At 43.2% G+C, this 23,372-nt stretch overlaps 2 protein-coding genes across 2 annotated transcripts in view; both read right to left on the bottom strand.

Moving 5' to 3' along the window:
• fgd1 (FYVE, RhoGEF and PH domain containing 1) overlaps positions 1-13,321 on the bottom strand; it is a 43,493-nt gene extending 30,172 nt beyond the window's left edge. The window contains exon 1 of the mRNA XM_085394509.1: positions 12,393-13,321. Coding sequence (XP_085250635.1) covers positions 12,393-12,537 — 145 coding nt within the window. The 5' untranslated portion in view covers positions 12,538-13,321. The remainder of the gene's footprint in view (positions 1-12,392) is intronic.
• On the bottom strand, positions 13,000-20,255 carry LOC146645828 (uncharacterized). Its single transcript, XM_085394511.1, has 11 exons — positions 20,150-20,255; positions 19,651-20,030; positions 18,602-18,775; positions 18,366-18,523; positions 18,062-18,260; positions 17,874-17,970; positions 17,621-17,792; positions 17,298-17,350; positions 17,064-17,190; positions 15,536-15,726; positions 13,000-15,105 (listed from the first exon to the last, which is right to left on the bottom strand). Exons 2-11 carry the CDS (start codon positions 19,923-19,925, stop codon positions 15,064-15,066), a joined length of 1,488 nt encoding a protein of 495 aa, XP_085250637.1. The 5' UTR covers positions 19,926-20,030; positions 20,150-20,255; the 3' UTR covers positions 13,000-15,063.
• Positions 20,256-23,372: the final 3,117 nt, after the last annotated feature.

The following is a 23,372-nucleotide window of genomic DNA, read 5'->3' as shown; positions in this document are numbered from 1 at the left end:
ATACATAAACAAATGATCTGTAATCTAATTGGGTAGAACACCTGGGAAATGCATCGCCCCCCAAACGACAGCAAATTTAAGTCTGCTGTCATCTCATAAACTTTGAACATAACTAGTTTAACTAAAAAGTGTAGGTTGCTTCTGTTTTTTTTTTTTTTTTTTATATCCAGGTTTGTCTTTAAGAAGGAGGGGGAGGACAGGAAATGAATCACTGAGAGCTCAACTCAGTGTATGCACCCACAAGGGCTGCAGAGAGGAGAAAACAAGCTGAAATTAGCATGTTTTTGAAGTAAATTCCTCCATCCTGTTCCTCTGTCTGTTTTCGCTTAATAAAACAAGTAATCCTGACCAACAAAGAGTTGATCTAACTCAACCCCACAGCGAGGTCACTGGATGATAAACAAAAACAAACACACCCCTGTTATTAAGCTGCTGACACACAGACAGACAAACAGGGTGATCGAAAAGGATGTACCCCCCGGGTCTTCTGGGACTAAGCTTAAAACAGCACACCCACATCGGTGTTACATAAAACAAACACACCCTACTTACTGAGGAGGACAGAGGAGGAGAGTCACAGCTCTAGAGTAACAAATCAAACACACCCTCAGGTTAATGTGCCTTGAGACAGTTAATCTCCACCCGTCTGTGGAGACTGAAAGACAAATGCACCCAAACACACATAATAATAATGGATTGGATTTATATAGCGCTTTTCAAGGCACCCAAAGGGTCCACTATTCATTCACTCTCGCATTCACTCACTGGTGGAGGCAGCTATGGTTGTAGCCACAGCTGCCCTGGGGCAGACTGACAGAAGCGAGGCTGCCATATCGCGCCATCGGCCCCTCTGGCCCACACCAGTAGGCGGTAGGTGAAGTGTCTTGCCCAAGGACACAACGACCAGGGCAGAGAGCCCGGGGATCGAACCGGCGACCTTCCGGTTACAGATACGCTTCCCAACCCCCTGAGCCACGGTCGCCCCTACATTACTATTATTATTATTATTAAATTCACCCAAACACACATCAGAGAGGAGAAAAAAAAAATCAAACACACCCTGTTATTTTCTGGCAAGTGAGGAGATAAAGCTACAGACTGACCTCTGACCTCACACACTAACACACCTCCCCTCCCCCACAGCAGCAGTGGATGACCCGGTGACCTACAGAGACTCCAGTTCCCTCATCCATGCCCCCAAGGACAGATGAATGGACAGAGAGCATTCAGCTGCTTTAAAGCTCAAGCAATGGAACAGCTGACACACTTATTTATTTCTATTTTCTTTGGGGGGGGGGGGGGGGGGGGGGTGCTTTTTTAAAACAGCTGAAAGTAAAGAGCCAGACAGGAAGTGAGGGGGGGTATATGTAACACTGGTCGATGGCGGATGTGAACTAGCATGAACCACTACAGTTTCTAAAAGTAGAAACACTTGAAATGGCAGTGCAGTCAATAGAAATTGTTTAATTAAAAGTAGAGATACTAGAAAGCGGGAATAATATCACCAACAGAAAAAGTAGAAATAGCAGAAAAAAACAGAAATAACAGCAAATAGTGACAGATAACATAAATAAAAGTAGAAATACTAAATCAAATGAAATGACAGCAAAATTACTAGATTTAACACGAGGCTGATACATTTAGAAATACTAGATTACAATAAACAGAAACGGTACAAATAAAAAGCAGAAATTACAACACAATAAGTAGAAACAGATTTTTGGCAGGAGGTGTTACGCAATATAAATACGCCTTTTATTAATTCCCGTCACTGTTTAATTCAGTATAAAATTGTACATAGGTTACATTATTCAAGGGAAAGACTTCACAAAATGTACCCAGACTGCTCTCCTCTCTGTGAAAAATGTATGATACATTATGGAAATCTGTTACATAGTTTTGCACTCTGTCCAAGGCTTCAGGGTTTTTGGTGTGACATTTCTACCTACCTGTCTAAGATTCTTAAAAACAAGACTGAGCCAAATCCAACAGTAATTTTCTTTGGGATCTCCAAAGAAATACAAAGTTTACAACATTCTCAAAAAAGGTTTATATCATATGCATTGATTATCGCAAAGAAATTGATCCTGCAGCTTTGGAAAGGCAAAGAGGTTCCTGTGTTAAAGATGTGGCTTGCAGAACTCACAAATACTCTTCACCTTGAAAAAATAAGATATACCATGAATGACAATGTGAAAGTTTTTGAACTAACTTGGCACTCTTTATTGGGTAAATATAAATTTTTGGCAGTCGGGGGATTGGGGCCCATAGAGGTTTTTTTCTTTGTTTATTTGTCTGTCTTGTTTTGTTTAGAGAAAAAGGAGGCATAAGTTCTACTAATTTCTAACAACTGCGATACCTGCTTCTAATAAAACATATATTTACCAAAAAAACAAAACAATAAGTAGAAACAGTATAAAATATAAGTAGAAATAGTAGAAACAGCACAATCAGACATAAGTAGAAACATTAGAAACAACAGCGCAAGAAAGATAAACAGCAGGAAATACGTAGAAACAATGCAAACAACAGCAGAAAAAAGTAACAATCAATAACAACAGTAGAAGTAAATGTGGAAAGATTAGAAACATCAGCAAAAATAACAGCACAAGTAACAGTACAAATAGAAACAGTGTCAACAAAAAAGCTCAAAGTAAAAATGAAAAAATGACAAAAATCAATAGAAACAGCAGAAATACCAAAGCCAGAATACGAGCAGATGAAAGAATAAAGAGCAGAGGACGTTCCAGCAGCGCAAGCATGAAGTAGAAACTTGAGAAGCCAGAGGGGAAAAAAAACAACCACAGAACTAAAAGTAGACAAAAGTAAAACTGAATAAAGACCATAAAATGTTTTCCACACTGATAGAAACAACAGTAAGTCCCTTTTTCCCTGTTTAACTGAACAGTTTGTTTCTGCACGTCAAACTGTGTGTGATCAGCAGAAAAGTTAAAATCTGACAAAATCATTAAAGTGGAGGAACAGAAGAATCATGCAGAGGCAAAAATAACTGATGATGTTAACAGTACACTAAAAAAATTAGAAGTTGGCTTCACTTAAAATTTCACTTAATAAAATGCATGTAATGTCACTGCTTGAAAATTGTGGGCAATACTTGTCTAGTTCACTGAGTATGCAGACCTATGAACTCAATATAATATGAAACTTTTAGATTATATACATTTTGAAGCTGTTATGGATGCTCTAGATTTCTTTTTATGAAGCTAAGAGTACTGCTGTGCACAGACTGTACAACAGATGGGTGTAGCTACCTTGATGTCACCCATTGCTTTCAGAAGCCTTCAGATTAGCATTTCTGTTACAGCCATGTTGGACACATAAACTGGCTAACAACTTGTGCAGTTTCATGTAATTCCACAGATAATCCTCGATTCTGAAACCTAGCATAACTAATATTTAGAAAATTAAGTTATTTATTTATTGAATGAGACCCAAAATGTGTCACTGAACCCATAAACTCAACATGAAAGTGTTTACAGAGGTCAAAATTAAAAGCTGTTTTCCACTAGACTTCTATAAAGCCAGAGGTCTTTGTGCAACGACAGCCGGTTCGTCTGGTGGCTTTCATACAGAATCACGATGTAAGGCACTTCTGCACTGGCTTGGTTTTTTCAGCATGGAAGTTACATCCATGTTTTATGCTGTACATGGTTTTGCACAATATGTGTTAAAGAAAGAAAGTGGCTTTATTAACATTAGAATGATCCAGGAGTCTTAGTCACTAAATCTACACTAATCTACTGTGACAACTAAGGATGTGAAGGAGATATACTTGGACTCTTGTCTTATACATGTAGAGTTTCTAATGCTAACTGGGTGTCCTGGTACTTTAAAGCACCCACATGCTTGCAGCAGACAAAATAATCACTTTCTTTTTCTTTTCAGGAGAAACAGTTGTAGGCAACACTAAAAACAAACAAACAGAAAAAAACCAAAAGAAAGTACAAACTGTCGTATCAATCTCAGTTCTACCTGCAGCTTTCGGTATTTCATTAACCAACTCTTGTTGGTTCATAAAAACGTTCATTTTAACTGTGTGAGGACTTGCGGTGTCATGATGCATTTCCAGGAAACTGTTTTCCACCCTGAATCCAGGTGTAGAGCCTCAGACAGCGTCCCAGAGTGAAGCCTAGACGCTGTGTCCCCCACAAGGTATCAACTTAACATAGGTCCCCGCAAAGTTACTTGTACCGACACACACACACACACACACACACACACACACACACACACACACACACACACACACATTTATCATTCCCATTCACCCACAGAACTTGATGTATTTTTAACCTTCAGCTCTTCATTCATATCTGCTCATATCTGCCTGCACACGTCCTGTTGTGAGGCATGTCAGGAGGGGGGGCGTGCTTAACATTTAAACTGTCTGCAGTGAAGCTGCAGAGGGACACAGATCACTGCTCTGTCTTCACTTACTAACATGCATGTGACACATACCGACATGTTCATCTGTCTGTGTATATAACAAGCTTTCCCCAATCAGCTGATTCTGGTCCAGCTTCAGTGTATCCATCCGTCATTAAACAAGAAATCGTTCCAGCACATCAACCGCAGTCTTCAGTGTCAGTAGCAGTTCAGTGATGCTGCAGGAAGTGGACAGAACCAAGCTAGGAGTTTCCTCCTGCTCCCAGTCTTTGCACTAAGCTATGTTAAACACGCACAAGCTGTAATACTGACACTAACACTGTCTGCTGTGTAAAGCCTCATATCTGGAGGAACTATTCCTGTCCACGTTAAAGCCTGCAGGTAACATCAGCTGCTTCTCTTCTCCAGCCGCCACTGATCCTCGTGCTGATGGAGGAAATCAGCTGCAGGGGCCTCATTCACAACCGCGGCGAAGGCACAAAGTAAGGAAGGCCTAAACGAGGCACACACTGCTTCCCACGCTAAAATTAGAGACTGTTTAAAAACAATAATTAAAAAAAAACCTTGAGAGGAAAATGTGTGCACTAGTAAGGAAACTCAGACCCATGCAGACAAACATTTTAGACTTTACACTTCATTTGTACCTTGAAGGTCTTGCTGGTTCCTGGTATTAAAAAGGCCCTCAAACATTGCAGACAAGCATTTTAACTTTACACCTATCATCATTATTTGAGCCACTAGATGGCAGCGTCACTGGAACGTACGTGCGTTTGTGGTCTGAGACACAAACCATCACAGACGGTAAAAGCAGTAACTTTTCTTTTTTTATGAATTATAAATTCCACATTTACAAATGTTTGAGGAAAGTTTGTTTTTTGACAGACCTTTCACAGAAAAAGCACCAGATCAGCTACTCTGACCTCCTCTGTTCTCTTCGCTCCCTTTTTCATGCTTATTTGAATCCAACTTTACAGAAAAGACAGGGGGGGGGATAGCGACCCTCAGCCACTCTTTCTCTGCCACGTTGTCTGTGGTTTCCCGTCTCGCTCGCTCACGCCAAACTTCAACACTTTGACTAATGAACAGGAGTGGTGACATGAACCTCGGAGACACACGAACAAACACTTTGTTCTCCTTTTGAAGCTCATTTCTTTGCCGTGACTGGCAGATCAGGCCTGACGTATGTGATGTGTGAGCAAAGACGGCAGCCTGCTCAGTCTGAACTAAAAGCCTTGAATATTCTCAGACAAGTTACAGGTTTTAATCGGCCCCCAAAACCCCCGAAATGACCCAGAGAATAAACATAAAACTCAGGAATACAGAGGACTGGACATAAACAGAAGCTCTGGCAAAAGAACGAAAGGACTATGAATACAAGAAGAAGTGTTGGGTAACAACAGGAGAAGACAATCAGGTAATCAGACACAGGAAGTAAAACCAACACGGGACATGAAAGAAAACTAACCCTGAAAAGTAGGTTAGAAGCAACTCTAAACAGCAACAAGCATAAACTAGAACTGAAGCTTAATAAAAACTTCAGAACTAACAGTAGAACAGTAAATAACTCCTGAATAATAAATAAATCTAAAATCCAACAACTGAAGCTCAAAATGAATAAAATGATAAAGTAAAATCAGGAATCAAAAACCAAACCTAACCCAACGAGCCGAAGCCTAAAGCGCTGGAAGAGCAGGAGAGCTGCACGCAAATTAAAACATAATAATAGTGAACAGGTATACAACACTACAACAACACCACAAAAAACAACTTTGGTGGACTGCAGAGCGGAGTCGCGTTATCAGTCCATTAAATATGGCTCACATACACCAAAGTCTTCGAGCTCAACTTCATGATTCATTGGTCAGAAATGGACAAAAAGTCATAAAACTTAGAAACTATGATGGTTAAAAGTTTGTTTTGTATTGTGAACATTTCAATTCAATTTTATTTATTTCTACAGCGCCAAATCACAACAGTCACCTCAAGGCGCTTTATATTGTAAGGTAAACCCTACAATAATACATACAGAGAAAAGCCAACAATCATTAGACAGTACTGCATGAAGATGTAAAGTATCACATCATATTTGACCTCAGTTTTTCAGGGTTTTTTAGTAAAAAATAAATAAATAAAAAAATCACATTGATAATGCAGAGATCTGAAAAACTCCCAAAAGCTGATATCAAATATAATACAGTTTGCATTGCTTAGGCCAGCGGTCCCCAAACCTCGGGCCACGGACCGGTACCGGTCTGTTAGTCGTTTGGCTGCAAGAGTTGAGGCTCCGGTGTGAAATTTATGGTTTTCAGGGTTTTTAGTCATGATTAAATCATTATTAAATCATGACTGGTGATGGCAGCTACATTGTAGCCACAGCCACCCTGGGGCGCACTGACAGAGGCGAGGCAGCCGGACACTGGCGTCACCGGGCCCTCTGACCACCACCAGTAGGCAACGGGTGAAGTGTCTTGCCCAAGGACACAACGACCGAGATTGTCCAAGCCGGGGCTCGAACCGGCAACCTTCCAATTACAAGGCGAACTCCCAACTCTTGAGCCACGATCACAACATCTTTAAGGCCAGTCTGTGAAAATATTGTCTGACATATTCCGTGTTGGTTTGGGGACCGCTGGGTTAGATTACATTTAAAAAAATATAACCCTATTCCATTAAAAGTATATACTGGCGTTAGCTGCACTGGCGGAGGGTTGCGCTCTCAGACTGCTTCTGGTTTGTGATGCGTTTGAGATGCGAATGATCATACAGGAAGTTGTGATGCGCAGGTCCAGAGTTTGAAAGGATAAGATGAGATGGAGATGACACTTTGCTGAAATCGTGTAATCTTTCCGTGTCATCTTCAGCTGATCTAGTGATTTCCTCACTGATTACAGCTCCAAGTATTTTAACTGTCTCACAGTATCACTATCAGGAGGTCCATCATTGCGTCCAGTCCTCTTCTTGAAAGTTCTGCTGGGACCTAGCCGTCTTATTGCTGCCTCATACCCAGCATGCATTTCAACATTAAATAACCATCAGCTGGCGGTCTTCGTTAGATAGACGGTTAAAAGAATTTCGTTAAAAACTTAGAGTCAGTATCTGCTTGACGTACTTCTCGGATGTGTTTGTCTGTAGAAACATTTCCAGAAACAAAAACTTTGTGTTTGAGAACTCTTTCATGGTTTTCGTGACATCAAAGGAAGGTGATAGTTGTCACAGTCCACGCAACGAATTATTCTTTACATGTACATCAATGTCTGTGTACACTGTAACCAATGATCTGACAGAGATTTCTCACTTAGTAAGAGATGATTTGACCTTCTACGTGAAAACGTCAAACATCCTCCACGGTTCAGATTTCGCCACCACGCTGCGACCACCTTTCACAGACATAACGCTGCTGTTTCAACCGCGTTTGCAGTGACACACGTAAATTCATTTAGGAAAATAAAAGCGCAGCCACAACTCCAGATTGCAACAGCAGGTTTGTTTGATTCATGCAAGTTTCTGCAGATGTTGTGCTCTAAACATGAAGTATTCCCTCAGAGTGCAGCTGCTGCATCCCTTCACCACTGCTGGGAAAATCTCTCATGATCGTCTGACAGCAGAATGAGTCATTACTTTAGCAATGAGTTCCGCATTAGCTCTGCAACAGCTACTGCAGCAACTCTGGGACCCTAAACGGGGTTCATCAGACCGGATCTGGACCTGTGGGAACCCTTAGGATACTTCCCATCTTTGTGTGGACTCTCAGTCATCCCACTAAGCCTGAACCTGGCTCTAACCCCCCAAAGTCAGGCCTGAACTCTCAGGAGAGGCCCAGATTAAGGACTGGACCCCGTGTCCTCAGAGCGATACAGAAAACAGTTGACACGCCGAGCTGCTGTGGTTCTGTTCCCCTGATTGAATTATTCTACAAACAGCACCACATGACAGCTTTCAACCACTGAAGCTAAACGTGGAGGTGTCATGTGACCTGTCTGACCTCAGCTTCACCAGAGAGCGAGCGAGCGTCACGTTTAATTAGATTGAGTCTAATGTAATGAACTATGTCTCTCTGACCTTCAGCCACAAACCTCTGGAATCCCAAAGACCTGAGCACGAACCACATGCTGCTTTGGTCGGTTGTTCGTGGGCAAGTTTCATAAAGCAAACAATCAATAATACAATCAAATCAGCTCCCAGATAACGAGGCAGCAAAGCAAACACAGCCTGAGAGAGACCCCCTCTCTCAGGCTGTGCGGTCTGGGCACCAGAACGACCCGCCAGAGAGTGCAGAGCGGCTCACTGGATACGGATCGCTTTGCATAGTGTGGCAACAGTTGTATTTTAACCCAAAACATGATATTTCTCTAACCTAACCACGTGGGTTTAACGCCTAACTAGAGCTGGGCGATATGAGATTTTTTCATATCACGATATGTTTTTTTCATTTCAGGCGATAACGATATCTATCACGATATAAGCCAAATAACTATATTTGTAAGATTTAAATGTGCCGTTGCTCACAAGTAAAATGTGAAATAATCAGCAGCTTGTTTTTAAATATTTATTTCCCATAATAAGTTCAACAGGGTAGATGTACTTAAGGAACATGAGACTTTTTCAGATAAATAAAGGCAAATATTGCAAACTACACAAAAGACAGCCGCTAAAGCGTTTAAGTTTCAAAATAGAACAAATGAAACAGACTAAATTGTCAATTCCACTTAGAAACAAAATATTAATTCTAAAAATAAATCTTAGTTTGTTTTACAGAAGAACAGACAAAACTGACTAACTTTTGTCAATATCAAATAAACTGAGAACTAAAAGGAAATTCTCAATCTCTCCTTGTTGTATAGCTGAGCTTTTCAAACAGTTTTAACAGTTACTTTAGTCTGACAAAAGCCGAATGACGAATTAGCGCTTCCAGTCAGAGACTGAGGCTACGTCCACGCGTACACGGGTATTTTTGAAAACTGAGATTTTCCGTTTTCGTTTTAAAAAATAATCCCGTCCACACATAAAGGTAGAAATGAAGGAAAACGCTGCTATGAACATGCCAAAGCAGCAGGTGGCGCTAGATTCCTAACCGTGCAGAAATGTTGGCCAATCAGAAGTCTAGAAGCCTCGGTGGGAAAAAGTAAACAAAGCTGGGGCATAGAAGCAGAACCGAGTCGTATGTGTGGACGGACAGTAACTGTGTGTATATGTAAGCATTTAAACACTGCAGAGAGTAGAATTAACAGTAACAGTATTGTAGAAATTCATTTCACCGAAACAATAACGTGGCGCACAGTGTGACGCATGCACCAGTTTATTGTATTTCCAGACTTGCTTTCGGCACAATTTCCAGTGCACGCTACTCTGTTTTTTGTCAGACTTGAAATAGCCGAAATACCTTCACACTACGGAACTTCTATGGCTCTTCCGTTCGACAATCTCTCCGCCATTGGAACCATCATCTGTTTTCTCTTCGGTCACGCTCGGTTGATTTTTCTAGTCGGCACACTCATTTCCTCCATTATGCGCTGGCTCCATTACCCGCTGGCTGCTTCCCAAACAAACACACGTGCGGCTTGGCACTTGTGCTGTACGTAACAAGTCACGCGACGTGACGCTGCGGCTGTGATTGGTTCGGCTCTGCGCTACTGAATTTGGATCGGCTGACCTTTTTTTTTTTTTTTTTTTTTTTTTTTTTTAAGAGAACAAGAGCGGCGAGGTCTATCGCGATAGCTTAATTTCTCTATCGAGTAAAAGTTATATCGCGATACATATCGTTATCGTTCTATCGCCCAGCTCTATGCCTAACCCAGAATATTGTTAATCAGCTCATATCAGACCAGATACATGAAGATTCGTATGCAGAAACAGATTCTGTTGCGAGACTGTCCGAAAAACTTCACATGGTGCATGACAAGGAAAACACAGATAAGTATAAAATAAAAATACTGAACTATAAATGTTGCACCAGCTGCAGGACAGTATAACTGCACAGAATATAAGCTAGTTCCTGGACGCCTCCCACATGGAGGCTGGGGCAGACCCAGGACATGCTGGAGAGATTATGTCTCTCTGCTGGTTTGGGAATAACTCTGTGTCCCACCGGATGAGCTGGAAGAGGTGGCAGGGGTGAAGGAAGTCTGGGCTTCCCCATTAGACTGCTGCCCGTACCCGGATAAATGGCAGAAAATAGATGGATGGATGGATGATCTACAACATATGATGGATATTTAATTGTGACGGCTTTCAGAGTGTGCTGCTTTATGTTTAAAAATAAAAGCAAACTGTCATACTTTTGCTGCTCAGAGATTAGAGCTTTTATGTTTCTGTTTGTTTAAACAGACGAGCAGAAAAATGAAAGTAGAGGCAGGACATGGAGCTGCAGAGACCAGCCGCAGCATCGCACCAATCACCACCATGACTGTAACTTTCACTGCGGGCAGCAGCGATGAAGGTTAAATAAACTCATCCTGCTTTCAGTGGCCATTCAGTGAGTCTCTACAGCCATGGCTCAAGTTTAAATGACAAAGAGACAAACACTCAGGCTTCTGACGGCAGACCTGTGTGATGTCACAGAGATGACATATACCTAATATGGTCATCTCAGGAGCAGAAGCCCCACCAAACACTAAGGACGCCATGGTAATTTAGCGCTTTGTGAATCACCTTGTTGGTGCAAAAATATTATTTTGTGCCTCTCAGATGTGTTATCTTTGGGGGTTTTTTAATAAATGTAACTAAAGAAATGCAAACAAACTGTGTTCTTGTGACAGGCAGAGAAAAATATTTCAAAAATTTCCAGAATTTGGTGTAATGTGCTGGAGCCAGACCCTGAACTTCAACAGGTAACAAACTGATGAGGAGTCAGTCTGCAGAGTCCGTTTGTACCTGTTAATGTTTCTACAGGAGAATCACCATGGCGATCTCATCTAAGTTTCTTTGTGAAGGTTTTCATCTTTGCTTTGCATTCATACCTAAATACTAAGAGGAAGCGCTTATGCGTGTCCTTATTAGGACACGTGACGGCAGCCAAAGGTTTATATTGTTAAGTACTGATTATGACACAATTCAGGTCATTTTACAGAGAAACTGGAAAGTAATGTAACAAATTACTTTCCCCAGTGAGTAATTAAAGTACTGCATTACTTTTAAGAAAAGTAATAAGTAATGTATAATGGCTTGAGTAATGATCCCAACAATGCTGATGTGTAGACACATCACTGGTTCGTCCATTGAATTGGTGACTTTTTATGCTTGAATGAGTCACAGGTCAGTGTTAAGTGGTTCCACAAACAAACAGCCTCTGAAACTGGTCAGGTACAAGGATCCGACTGCAAATAACTGAGAAAGTCCAAAGGAAAAAGTTTTAAATACTTTCAGAAAGCCTGGAGAAGTACTGTTCAGAACCACTTTTTTTAAACTACAAGGAAGAAATTTTGGCTCACTGGAAGCAAAATGTGAAGAAATGAGGCCGACGCAAGACTTCTGCACAGCACTTTAAAAATTCCAGATATTTTATCTTCTCGGAACCAGCTGCTGACACCATCCCTATAAAAATGTGCAATTTCTGCTGAGTTAAAGGCACTTTTTGTAATTACCCTCTGCAGAATGCGTCAAATAAGATTAACCTCCAGGGGGCAGCATTTTACCAGATGTGTTTACAGATGTGTTGTTTTTTTCCCCCCTTCTATTCTTTTGACATTTCTTTTTACTTTTTCCTCCATTTCCTTAAGAGGCTTTGGCATTTCCCACGCTGCCACTTTAAACAATGTTTATGATGACTCACCTTTAAAGGTTATGGTGAATCGCTGCACCATCTTGTGGTACAGTCTGGCATTACATGAAAGTACAGCCCAGCCCTAGTTTAACTTCAGCTCATTGCTCAATAACACAACATGCAGACAGAGCTGTGGTTAAATCTGGAAGCTTTCAAACATTTTAAAAACACATACATTCACAGTAAGTGCCTTTAAACAAATACACAAAAGCTGCAGTGCACTCACCTGTCCTGCAGGTGGCGCTGCGGCTGCCATGTGGTGGCGTGTTGAGGTGGTAGGAGAACCTCATGGTGCTGAACTGACTGGAGAAGGAGGGAGCAGGAGGAGCAGGGAGGCTGAGCAGAGTGCTGCGAGGTCGGTTCAGCTGCATGCCTGCACAGGTACGTCACTGCACACCTGTACGCAGGTCAGGGTTTATTCAGTTCATTCTCCACTCATGAGATTTTTCCTTCTCTTTTCTCTTTTTATTTTAAAATATGAGTGTTTGTTTTTGAATCAGTCACTTTCTGCTTGTTCAGAGTCAGTTTTGCTCTCAGAGAAATCCACACAGGCGCACTCGGCATCGGTTATCTGCTTCACTCTTTTCTCCATTCAGGAAAATGAACTTCAGCTGCGACTCTCTGGTGGTTCACTCTCTGGTGGTTCACTCTCTGGCTGAAGCCATGTGGAGGTCAAAAATGTCTCACCCTCCTTCATCCTCCCCCTCTCGCTCCCATCTTTTCCTCTTTGTCACTCTTTCAGGAATCTAAACGTTACCAGTCTCCGTGCCTCCATCTCCACGTCACGTATCCGCAGAAACAATCAGAGGAATCCGGCTGATGTGGTTTTCAGATTAAAAACCTTCCCCGGGTGTGCCGACTGAGGGTTTCTGTCAGTCCAGCTCCTCCGAGATAAAGCTGAGGAACAACTTTTGAGGATCCAGAAACCTGAAATCAAACACGTCTGTAGGAGCTTTAGAGCAGAATGTGCAGACTCAGCTCTCCTCCTGCTCGAGTGCCTCCACTTTTTCTGATTTCTGCTCCTCCTGCTGCTTCGGTTTGACTCCCTCTGAAGACTTTTTGCTCTTTCTCTTCAGCGTCAGTTTGTCCAAACAGACAGACAGACAGACTGGCTGTCGGTTGGCCGTCTCTCGGCAGCTCCAGGCTTTTGTGTGAAAGTCTGATCTGAGCTGCAGACCGACACCACAACTCCTCCTCCTCCTCCTCCGTCCAGACATCTGATCCCAGAGCAGCTCCCCTCCTCCCTCTCTCCTCTCCCTGTGGTCTGGTTCTCATTTTCTCTGTTTTCTGAGGCTGAAATTTGAAGCAAAAGGAAAACTTTGGAGAAAAATTCCAGCAGGATATTTTAAATTTTTCCCCTTTACCAACACCAGAGTCTGAGCTCCACTTACTCTCCACCACTCATGACTCTGCTTTTTCTCTTTCTAACAGAAGCACAGATTCAAGTTTCAGGATGATGTGAGCAGCAGCTTTCAACCACCAGGGGGCTCCAACCCTTCATTCCACATGTCCCTGCTGCGCTCGGAGCCTCAGTCTGAGATCGTAACAAAGGTCACATTTCAGTGGTTTTAAGATCCGTCCACAGACGGGAGCAGACTCCCAACATGTCAAAACATTTTCTTCAGGCAGAGCAAAGATCTGCTGCCACCTGGTGGGACATGCTGACATATTTAAATATCCTGCTTATTATTTTGCTTGCTCAGCTTTCCGCAGCATATGCTGCTCTGGCCTCTTTTCTCATGCTCCGTCTGAAAGCCTCTGTTTTAGCTCCCGTCACTTGAAAGGACTGAATCTGGTCTTTTTGGACTCTTAACTGGGAACTTGAAGCTTTAAGTGCTTTTTACCCATCATGCACACACATGGGTTTCATCATCAGTGTCGTGCATGTGGAGTCAAACCACTGACCATCTCCATGAAAATTGCCAGAAGAAAGTGGATCACCCTATGATGTCCATTCACTCTAAACTATGCCCGGGTAATGTCAGGGGTTCTCTTGTGTGACCAACAGTAGCTGTTACTGTGTCTCTGTATGGATGCTGGTGCAGCGTGTGAATGACACACAGCCAGGACACACTGAAGAGATCATCTCTTGGCTGGTTTGGTATTACCAGATGAAAATTGCTTCTGTTTCTGCCGGTTTACCATGTTGGCTAAGGTACTGCACTCCACACCAAGTGTTTTTTTACTGTTATGAGTGCAGTATCACAAAGCTGTGGATTTCCCTCTCATCTACCTTAGAGACTAGATGAGGAGCTCGTTCAGGAGAGGAAGAGTAGAGCTGCCAGCAGCCAGATGAGGTGGTTTGAGAATCCTCCGAGGCGCCACCCAGGTGAGGTATTCCAGACATGTCCTAATGGGGATCGGGGGGTGAGGTGTCTCTGTTGCGGACCCAGGACGCGCTGAGAGATTAGATCTCTCGGCTGCCTTGTGAACACCTCACTGTCCCCTCAGACGAGCTGGAGGAGACGGCTGGGAGGAGCGAGGTCTCGGCTCCTCAGCTTAGACTGTTGCTCCTGCAACTGTAGCCATACTTGACAGTTTGGATGCACTTAAGCACTCAGAGCGGTGAATACAAGTAACAAAGTATGTGATTTGGGACACAACATGTGAGTTTATCAAAACTCTGAAGTTCAACACAACCTTCGTACCAGAAACTACCTTTGCCAATTTTTTACATGCACTAAAACAAAAAACAAAAAACAACGTGTGTGCCGTAAACTCCAATCAGCTTCATCTCAGAAAACATTTCAAAAACAGACATTTTACATCTCATCACTTTGAGATGTTTTTTTGTTTTAAATCTAAAAACATTTTATTTAAATTTACGAAAACAGACAAAAACAAAAAAATAAGTAAAATTATGTTTCCAGTAGAAAAATGAGAACATAAATGATGAGTCAGTGAATGTCCGACCTTCTGCTCCTCAGGCTGTAACGAGGCTGAACATCAGGGTGGTGATGAAGAGGAGGACGGACAGGAGAAGAGACGCGAGAGCAGAGGTCAGCATCACAACAAGGAGGGAAATCATGTTTCTAATGTTTACATCACACAATATTCCTAAAATGTCCAAAAACAAAATGTTTTTCCAAAGAAAATGTAAAAACACTAAACATCAAAAAATGAATAAGAATAGTCAAATCAGGCCCACAGAACGTGAACATAATATTCTGATAGTTGATGTCATGTTTAAGAGAAAATAAAACGCGACATAAACTCTGGTTTCTAATCGATCAGATTCACAGCTCGTCGATATTTCCCAGTCCGTGTTTGCCTCTGTGAGTTTCCGGGTTTACAGAATCAATATTTAGCTTTGAAGAATTTTGGTTGTTTAACCCTACAGATCAATACTCGATAATCAGCCCTCCCTACCTGTTTGTCCTCCACCAGGATGCTGTACACCAGCGGGGAGGAGGGGGGAGACCGAGGACGGCGAGAGGATGAGCGACGAGGACGCCTGCCTGGACTCTGACGCACTGAGGCGTTGTGGGAACCGTTCCTGAGGGTGGAGTCGGCTGATGAGGCGTTCTCGGTGCTGCTGAGGATGCTGTCGCTGCTCCAACCTGCAGCACAAAAAGACGTAGAAGAAGAAACCATGTGGACAGCTGTGCCACATCTGCATCTCGCTAATTAAACTCAAACTGTTTAAGTTTGAAGCTAATTGACTAAACTAACTCTTTAATTATAGATTATTGAGATGTCACAGCTGACATACGTAACACCAAAAGCAGTTACGATAAACTCAGCTTAAACTGACTCTAGGTTCACTTTCACACAGACTTCAATACAACTTCTGAGTTATTTCGCCCCCTGCTGGTCATCAAGAAGGATGGTTTTAGGCACATCCACACCCGCATCACTGTTTTAGACACAGAAGCTTCAACACCAAAGAGCCACAACAGCCACAGCGCAACTTCAAACAGCTAATAAATCGAGTAGTTTTGTTCTTGATATAAACAGAAGACAGAGTCAGTGGTGCAGAGATAACAACTTGCTCCTGAACACCTCCCAGGCAAAAGAGCTGATCATCGACTTCAGGATGAAATAAATCAATAATTAAGCCTTTAATAACGAGCAGGAACTCCGTGGAGAGGGTCACAGACTTCCAGTTTCTGGGAGTTTAGATCAAGGACGACCTGAGCTGGGCCAGAAACACCACAGAGCTGTTTAAGAAGGCATCGCAGAGACGCTACATCTTCCAGAGGCCGAGAGATTTAAAACATACTGTTCTGTGTGTGCTTTTCCCGTGGGACAGAAAAAGGGACATCATTGACACTGGACGTCCTCTCGCTACTCTGGAGGAACCTGCGTAGTTACTGCTGTCGGAAAAACACAAATTCAACATAATAACATGATAAAGGATCAATCTCACTGTTAGCATCAGACAGTGTTGAAGTGTCCTCATGAATGTGCTCTTTGCACTAAACGAGTTGTGTAATTTGGGAGAATGGAGAAAGATAGTTTGTCTCCTTTGTCTTTATCTCTTATATAGTTTAATATCATTTATACACCATTTTTATTATTGCTGCGAGTGATCATTGCGCTCCTGATTGCACTTAATTTCACTGTACACGTTACAGTGACACTAGAGTTATTTTATTCTTTTGTTGCATCAGTATTTGCAAACCAGAAGGATTGCAGAGGAGCTTAAATGGCACACTTTATGTGACGTCTGCCAGCTGGATGTGTATCAGCTGAGCCTGAACCAATGCTACAATGGCCAAGAACAAAGTCGGAACTTATTAACCATTTTCCTTCCTCTGTGAGTGTGCAGACTGCAAATCCAACTGCAATCAGATTCAGTCCTGACACAACACAGACAAAGACAACTTTCTCGCCCTTTGGCAGATGGATGGATGGATGGATGGATGGATGGATGGATGGATCAACAACTACTGACCGAAGTGCGAGAGGTTCGATGGGTCTGAGCCACCGGTGGTGGGATATATGTCCTCCCTGTCTTCCTCTTCTCTTCTTTCCTCCTTCCTCCTCAGCATCTCCTCTCTTCTTCTGCTCTCTGATCTCATCTGGAAAACACGACACAGCTGATCTGGAACCAGTGGAACGGACTCAGAGCGTAACCTCTCCTCTGCTAGCAGGCGTGTACACCTGAACTGTCTCCTGATGTTCTCACCTTCACAGGAAGCTGATCGTCCTCTGCCGTCCTCCGTCGCTCCCCTAAACTCTCTGCAGACAAAGTTTTCTCTTCAGTAAATTATCTGCGCCAATCAAACTCACTGGAATCTATGAAAACCTCCAACCAGTTGAAGACATCCACTGTGACACCACCAACAGCTAATCGAGCACCACCATGTTGGCTTTTTTGGATCTCAACGTCCCGTTATGCATTCATAAAGAAATCACAGAAATAACCTGGGTGGCCTTCATAGTGCCTACTTCCATCTTTTGTATACAGTCTACAGTTTTCCCAAGTGTCTGCCTGCTGGCTGAACTCACCTGCATGCTGCAGCGCCTCCTGCAGACTCCTCTGAGTCTCTCTGAGCTGCTGCAGCACCTGCAGACTCTGCTGCACCGGGTCCCTGTAGCGCACACACACCACCAGCAGAACACACACTCCAACACACACCATGAATCGCCTCAACGCACTCACGTACACAGTGAGCAGCTCCTGAACGCAGGAAAGAGTGATGAATGTGTGCATCATGTCAAAGGTTAAAGCATCAGGTGAAGCTCAGGTGAGCATACTGACCATGTGTTGGTGCTCAGGATTATCAGAGCTCAGCACAAACTGGTAGATCTTTCTCTCCAGGTAGAAATTCAAACATACTAAACTCAACAACACCAACCTAAACACACACACACACACACACACACACACTATCAGTTACACGTTAAAACCCAGCTCTGTGCAAAGGCGGGGAAGGGAGGTGGCGTTACCTGGCTCTGGAGGAGCGTGGGGTGGAGGTGATGAGGAAGGAGGTGCAGAGGGCAGCGGCGTTGTAGCAGCAGGAGCTCAGGCTGCGAGTTTCCATCAGAAGGAAACTCTGCAAAAAGGAAACTCTGTTGAAGAGTTCGGACAGCGCCACCTGCTGCTCCCTCGAGGTGCTGCTGAGCTCTGAGAACACCGACCGCAGACCTGAGCAGGGGACAGGTGGAGAGAGGCGGAGGAAGTGAGTCTTTCAGGTGCTTGAAACATTTCGAAGAGGTGTCTGTGTGTCTCAGGCCATCAGTGTGCGTTTACCCCGTGTTGAGTCTCTGAGTGTGACTCTGAGCTCCTCGCCATTGGACAGGATCGCCTTCTGCGCCTGCAAGGCAGCACTCTGGGCCTCGATCAGGTCCTCAGCCATCAGCCTGGTGGACTGAAGCTGCTCGGCTACACCTGCCGAGCTCTCAGTCAGCCTGACACACACGCACACACATCTGTTACACACACATGCACTTCCTCACCTCAGCATGATGTCATCTGTGCTTGCTCACCTGTAAATGGTGTTTTCTGCTTGGCGCTGCCAGGCCTCAGACTGCAGGAAGTGGCACATGGAGTGAGTGTGTGTGAAGAACTCTGTGTAGCTGTTAAACGCCACTGTGTCCATGCCAGCTGTACATCTGCTGACCTCTGACCCCTCAGGGCATGCTGGGAAATCCCTGCCTGAGCTGACAGATGGACAGACACAGGTTATGGTTAAACTGAAGTATCTGCGAGGCAGCCATGATGACAGCTGGTTTAAACCTGTAAGGAAAGGTGACTCGATGCCTCCTACATTACTTCCTTTAGCAGAGGATACAATGGACTATCTTTTATCAGAGGAAAGGAGATGATGCCATCTGACAAACTGAAACTTTGAGTCCAAACTGATCATTCATGAAAGACTCATCACCTGTGAAGCACTTTGATGTCTGATGTTATAGAAGATCAAAATAAAGACAAGGGGGTATACTTTTTGAAGTGGTTGTGGCCTTTGGGGCACAGACGTCTCTGATTTCTTTATAAAAGGAAAAAGTTTACCTCTTAACATCTGCCAGGTCATTGGTAACACACCCACGGTTTGAGCAAACTGATGCCTCAGCTTTAAATGATAGTGGTGGTTGGGTTAGTCACTGAGGTGAGGTTTAGGTTTAGGCTTCCACCTTAAAACAATTTGAAGTAGCGAGTGAACCCAGGAACCCCAAACTAAAGATCCAAACATATCAAAGTACATATGTACTCCCCCTTTACAGAGAAATTTAGCCTGTTGGGAAGAAATAAAAATTTAGGATATTTACAGATTTAGAATATTTAAAAGCGGTTCTGGGATTTCCCTCGTTTTTTTTTCTTCCAGCTGTACTGCAGCTCTTGAATCGGCCACATGATGGAAGTAAACGAATGCGAATAGGAGATACAAACCCAGAAAATAGCAGAGTGCTACAAACACCAGCTGCTTCTTTTAAATGCAATCTAATCAAAAATATGATTTTGATCGGGATTATTTAATAAAGGCTCGCAGTGCAGGACAGCAGCGCGAGGAAACACCTGTTTTTCCAGTTGTTACCTGCTCAGGTGACAGTGGGTGAACCGCAGCGCGATCAAGCTCTGGCTCTCCGACGTCAAGTCCCTGCAGCTCGCGTCCAGGTGCTCCAGAGCTCGCGCCCAACACTCTCCGTACCGGGACTGAGCCGCGAGGGTGCGCACGCGCCGCAGCTCCATCCTGCCGCGCTCAGAATCCGGAGCCGAGGAGGAAGAGGAGTGTCCGGGACCGGCGGAGAGTCCGAGCAGAACCGAACCACTCAGCAGCAGCAGCAGCAGCATGTCAGCACGAGCTGCCATCCTCACCTGTCTGCAGGTCGACCATCAGCCAATAAGAGAGCGGGGTTTTTACCCGCATGGAGGTTAACGGGAGGTCACGAGATGTGAGTTTTCTGATCAGTTTACCTTTGATCCAAACAGACGAAGCCCTTTATTTATTTTGAGTACACTTTGTGAGAGTTTGTGTTGTTGGTACACAACTTATTTAAACTTTAACAATGAGACTCTTGTACTCTGAAACTCACCCACAACACCATCACGTCATCATGGGTTCGATTTTAGCCCTCAACCTGAAAGCATTGGACTTTTGTTATCACCCCTCTGGCCTGGTGGTGTGGACATCCAACTGCGTGAAGCAGAAATATTGTCCTTAAGGCAGGGGCGTATGCCGTGGGACGGGTTGGGGACCGAGAATAGGTAAACGCCGCTCCCTCCACAGGAATTCAGAATATTTGATAAAAAATGTATCATGGTGGACAAGTTTGCAATCGTTTCTCTGTTTGGCGTCTTCCAAGGTAAACTGGTTCTGTGTGTGGTTCAAAAGACCCTCTATGAAGAAAAAGCTGGACCACTTCGCCCTGCCCGGTTAGGGTTACTGAGGACCCCCCCCCCAATTACTGATTAATTGATGTCTATATTACTTTAATGTTGTAGCTGAAATAATAATAATAATACATTTTATTTAAAGTTACCTTTCAAAACACCCAAGGACACTGCACAGAGCAAATAAGACAGGCATAAAAACAGGAAATAAACACAATAATAAAATAAAGTTTAAGAGCATGGAGAAGTTATATAGAGTAGGCATCTTGAACAGGTGGGTTTTGAGGGTGGACTTAAAAAGAGGGAATGAAGGGATGTTTCCGAGGTCAGGGGGCAGAGCGACTAAAAGCCCTGCCCCCCATGGTAGTAAGACAAAAAGAAGGAACAGAAAGAAGACAAGACGAGGAGGATCTGAGGCACCGGGATGGGATGGAGATCTGTACCAAATCAGAAAGGTATGGTGGGGAGAGAGAATGAATGGCCTTAAATGTATAAAGAAGTATTTTAAAATTAATGTAAAGTTTAACTGGGAGCCATAGGGGGTAGGGGTGATGCGGTGGTAGAGGGAGTCCTAGTAATAATACGGGCAGCAGAGTTATGGACACGTTGAAGCTTATTGATGGATTTTTGTGGCAGGCCAAATAAGAGTGAGTTACATGGACGAGAATGACAGCGGCATGCTGAGTGAGGAAGGAGCGGAGGCGATTGATGTAACAGAGTTGCAAATATGCTGAGCGAGTGACATCATTGATGTGCGAGTCAAAGGATAATGTACTGTCAAGAATGACGCCAAACAGATTGAAACTGACGAGTTATTGATAGTAACAGAAAAACAGTTGGATAGCGATAATTTGGAGTCAACCAGGAGAAGTTCTGATTTGTGACTACTTTGAGTAAAATGAAATGATTTGATTATTCACACTGCTCTGTAGCTTTATGTATAATATTACTGCACCATAGATAGAGATTATTATTATATTTTATTATCTCCAATATCTACAAAATAAAAATAAATGGTATGGCGCATGAGGAGCTGTGCTGTCGTGGCAGCGCTTGCTTGGTAAGGTCTCTCAAGGTCAGTCTGATGGTGATTTAAGCAAACTTATTAAGAAAAAGTCCAAGACCTCAGCCTGGAGCCATGGGTGCCGTCCAGGTTCTGCCCAAAAGAGTCCCATTGGGACATGACCACTGTGCCACCGACCCCATTCTGGCTACACTTCTGCTTACAGTTTGTGTTCAAACTCATGTTTTTGCTCTTGGACTCTACTGGAGCAGCTTTTCATGATCCAAAGTTTTAAAAAGGTCCTTATTTATGTTTATTTTCTGGGCTGTGATGCAGTAAATTGGTCTCCTCTCCCTTTAAGATAACTTTACTCTGTTTGGCTGCCACTCACAAACAGAAGGTCTGCACAGCAGGTGGGTGGGGCTTCTCCGATCTCTTTATCATGTATACAAGAATAGGAAACAAAAACTGTGTTTAGAGCAGTCTGAAGGTTACTTGTAAATACACTAATCTCGTTCTTTTAAATTTTGGTCACGAGTAATGTCGACGTCCAGCATCGCAATAATAAGAAGGAACTTGTGGAGAGAAACCTGAGAGTCATAAGTAACTGGACATGAAATTACATGTTTATTGGGGAGCTGTGAGCTATTAGAGCTCAATCCTCAGAGAGCGTCACTCAGTATGAGGAGGACAGACGAGGGCAATCATGACTCAAGCATGACTCTGGTGACGGAGGAAGTCCCCAGATGACAAAAAGCCAGAACATCACAGAAATTAGGGAAAGTCCAAGATTGCAAAATCGCTGCACATGCCCAGGCAAGCTTACTCAAAGTAGTCAGAAAATGATGTGGTTGATGCTCACTTATGCACTATTTTACTGTTTGCTGACTGAACTGGAGACATTTAAAAACAAACAAGACAGAAAGAATGAGAGTTAAACCAGTCGCTCTAACCTCGAAATGAAAACATCTACAGTAGTTAAACTGAAATCACACCTCAGATATTTAAAGGTTAATTTTCTGTATAAGTATTAATTAAATGCTTCGGGAGTTTATAAGTAGTTTTATTCGAACCCTCGTAGTTTTATAAGCATATTTTATATTTCTTTAAAGTAACTAAAAACTTTTAATAAACTCGAATCTCGGCTGTCTTTATCTCAGGTCACTCCTATGTATGACAGAGAAGCTGTTTTTGATTTAGACGGCCCTCAATCGACACAGGTCAAAGGTCAGATGACAGAGGAGATCTTGCTCTTTAGGCTGAAAAAGCTAGGGCTTTTGCTCCCTGAACTTTGTCTCTCAGGTTGCACAGTGTGACATCACAGACTGTGCAAACAGCCGAATCTAACGAGGCGTGATGTCAGCAGGTGGTCTGAATCCGGGCTCGCAGCTCTGCTCGGTCACTCTTACCTTCCAGGTGAAGACTGCGACGTCTCAAACATCAGAAGCTCGTCTTCTCTACAAACATAGACTGCTCCACACGTGGCTCCTTTTAGCTGCTGCTGTGCAGCAATAAAACTAAATGTTTAGGTTTATGTTCTATAATCTAACGGTCCAAGTGTTTGTTTTACACAGCTGTGAAGGCGCCGTTAATGCTGAATGACATGTAAAAGTTTCAGAGCAGGGGGGTCAGAAATACAACCAAAGAGCCGGCTGAAGGAAGCGTTGAGTTACAGGTTGCTCCAACCCAGGACTCTGAATTATTGTTACTTTCACAGCTTTTTGTTTTGTGGTTGTCCTCATTGGGATTTTTAATCACGTTTTGTAAATACATGGTTAATTCATTTTTAAAAACTTACTTCTTTAAACTGAAATACATAAATAAATGTTTTTTAAATAGCTTATTGAGCAGCATTATTACTAGTGTAGTGGAAGTAGTCTGGGTGCTTTGCAGCGTTATGAAGCAAACAGTACAAGAAAGGA

The sequence above is a fragment of the Rhamphochromis longiceps genome, linkage group LG20 (assembly GCF_057381845.1).
Source record: "Rhamphochromis longiceps isolate RC_006_pf linkage group LG20, R_longiceps_female_GT1.1, whole genome shotgun sequence".
Classification (NCBI taxonomy): Eukaryota; Metazoa; Chordata; class Actinopteri; order Cichliformes; family Cichlidae; genus Rhamphochromis; species Rhamphochromis longiceps.
The sequence above is the reverse complement of the archived record's forward strand: the minus strand, read 5'-3'. Positions and strand labels throughout refer to the sequence as shown.

Bases quoted from the DNA above. Each gene is read 5' to 3' on its own strand.
- LOC146645828 (XM_085394511.1), bottom strand. From the start codon at position 19,925: ATGGCAGCTCGTGCTGACATGCTGCTGCTGCTGCTGCTGAGTGGTTCG. The intron at 17,971-18,061 runs GTAACGCCACCT...GTGTGTGTTTAG, and splicing joins CCACGCTCCTCCAGAGCCAG to GTTGGTGTTGTTGAGTTTAG. The intron at 17,351-17,620 runs GTGAGTTCAGCC...CTTTGTCTGCAG, and splicing joins GGAGGCGCTGCAGCATGCAG to AGAGTTTAGGGGAGCGACGG.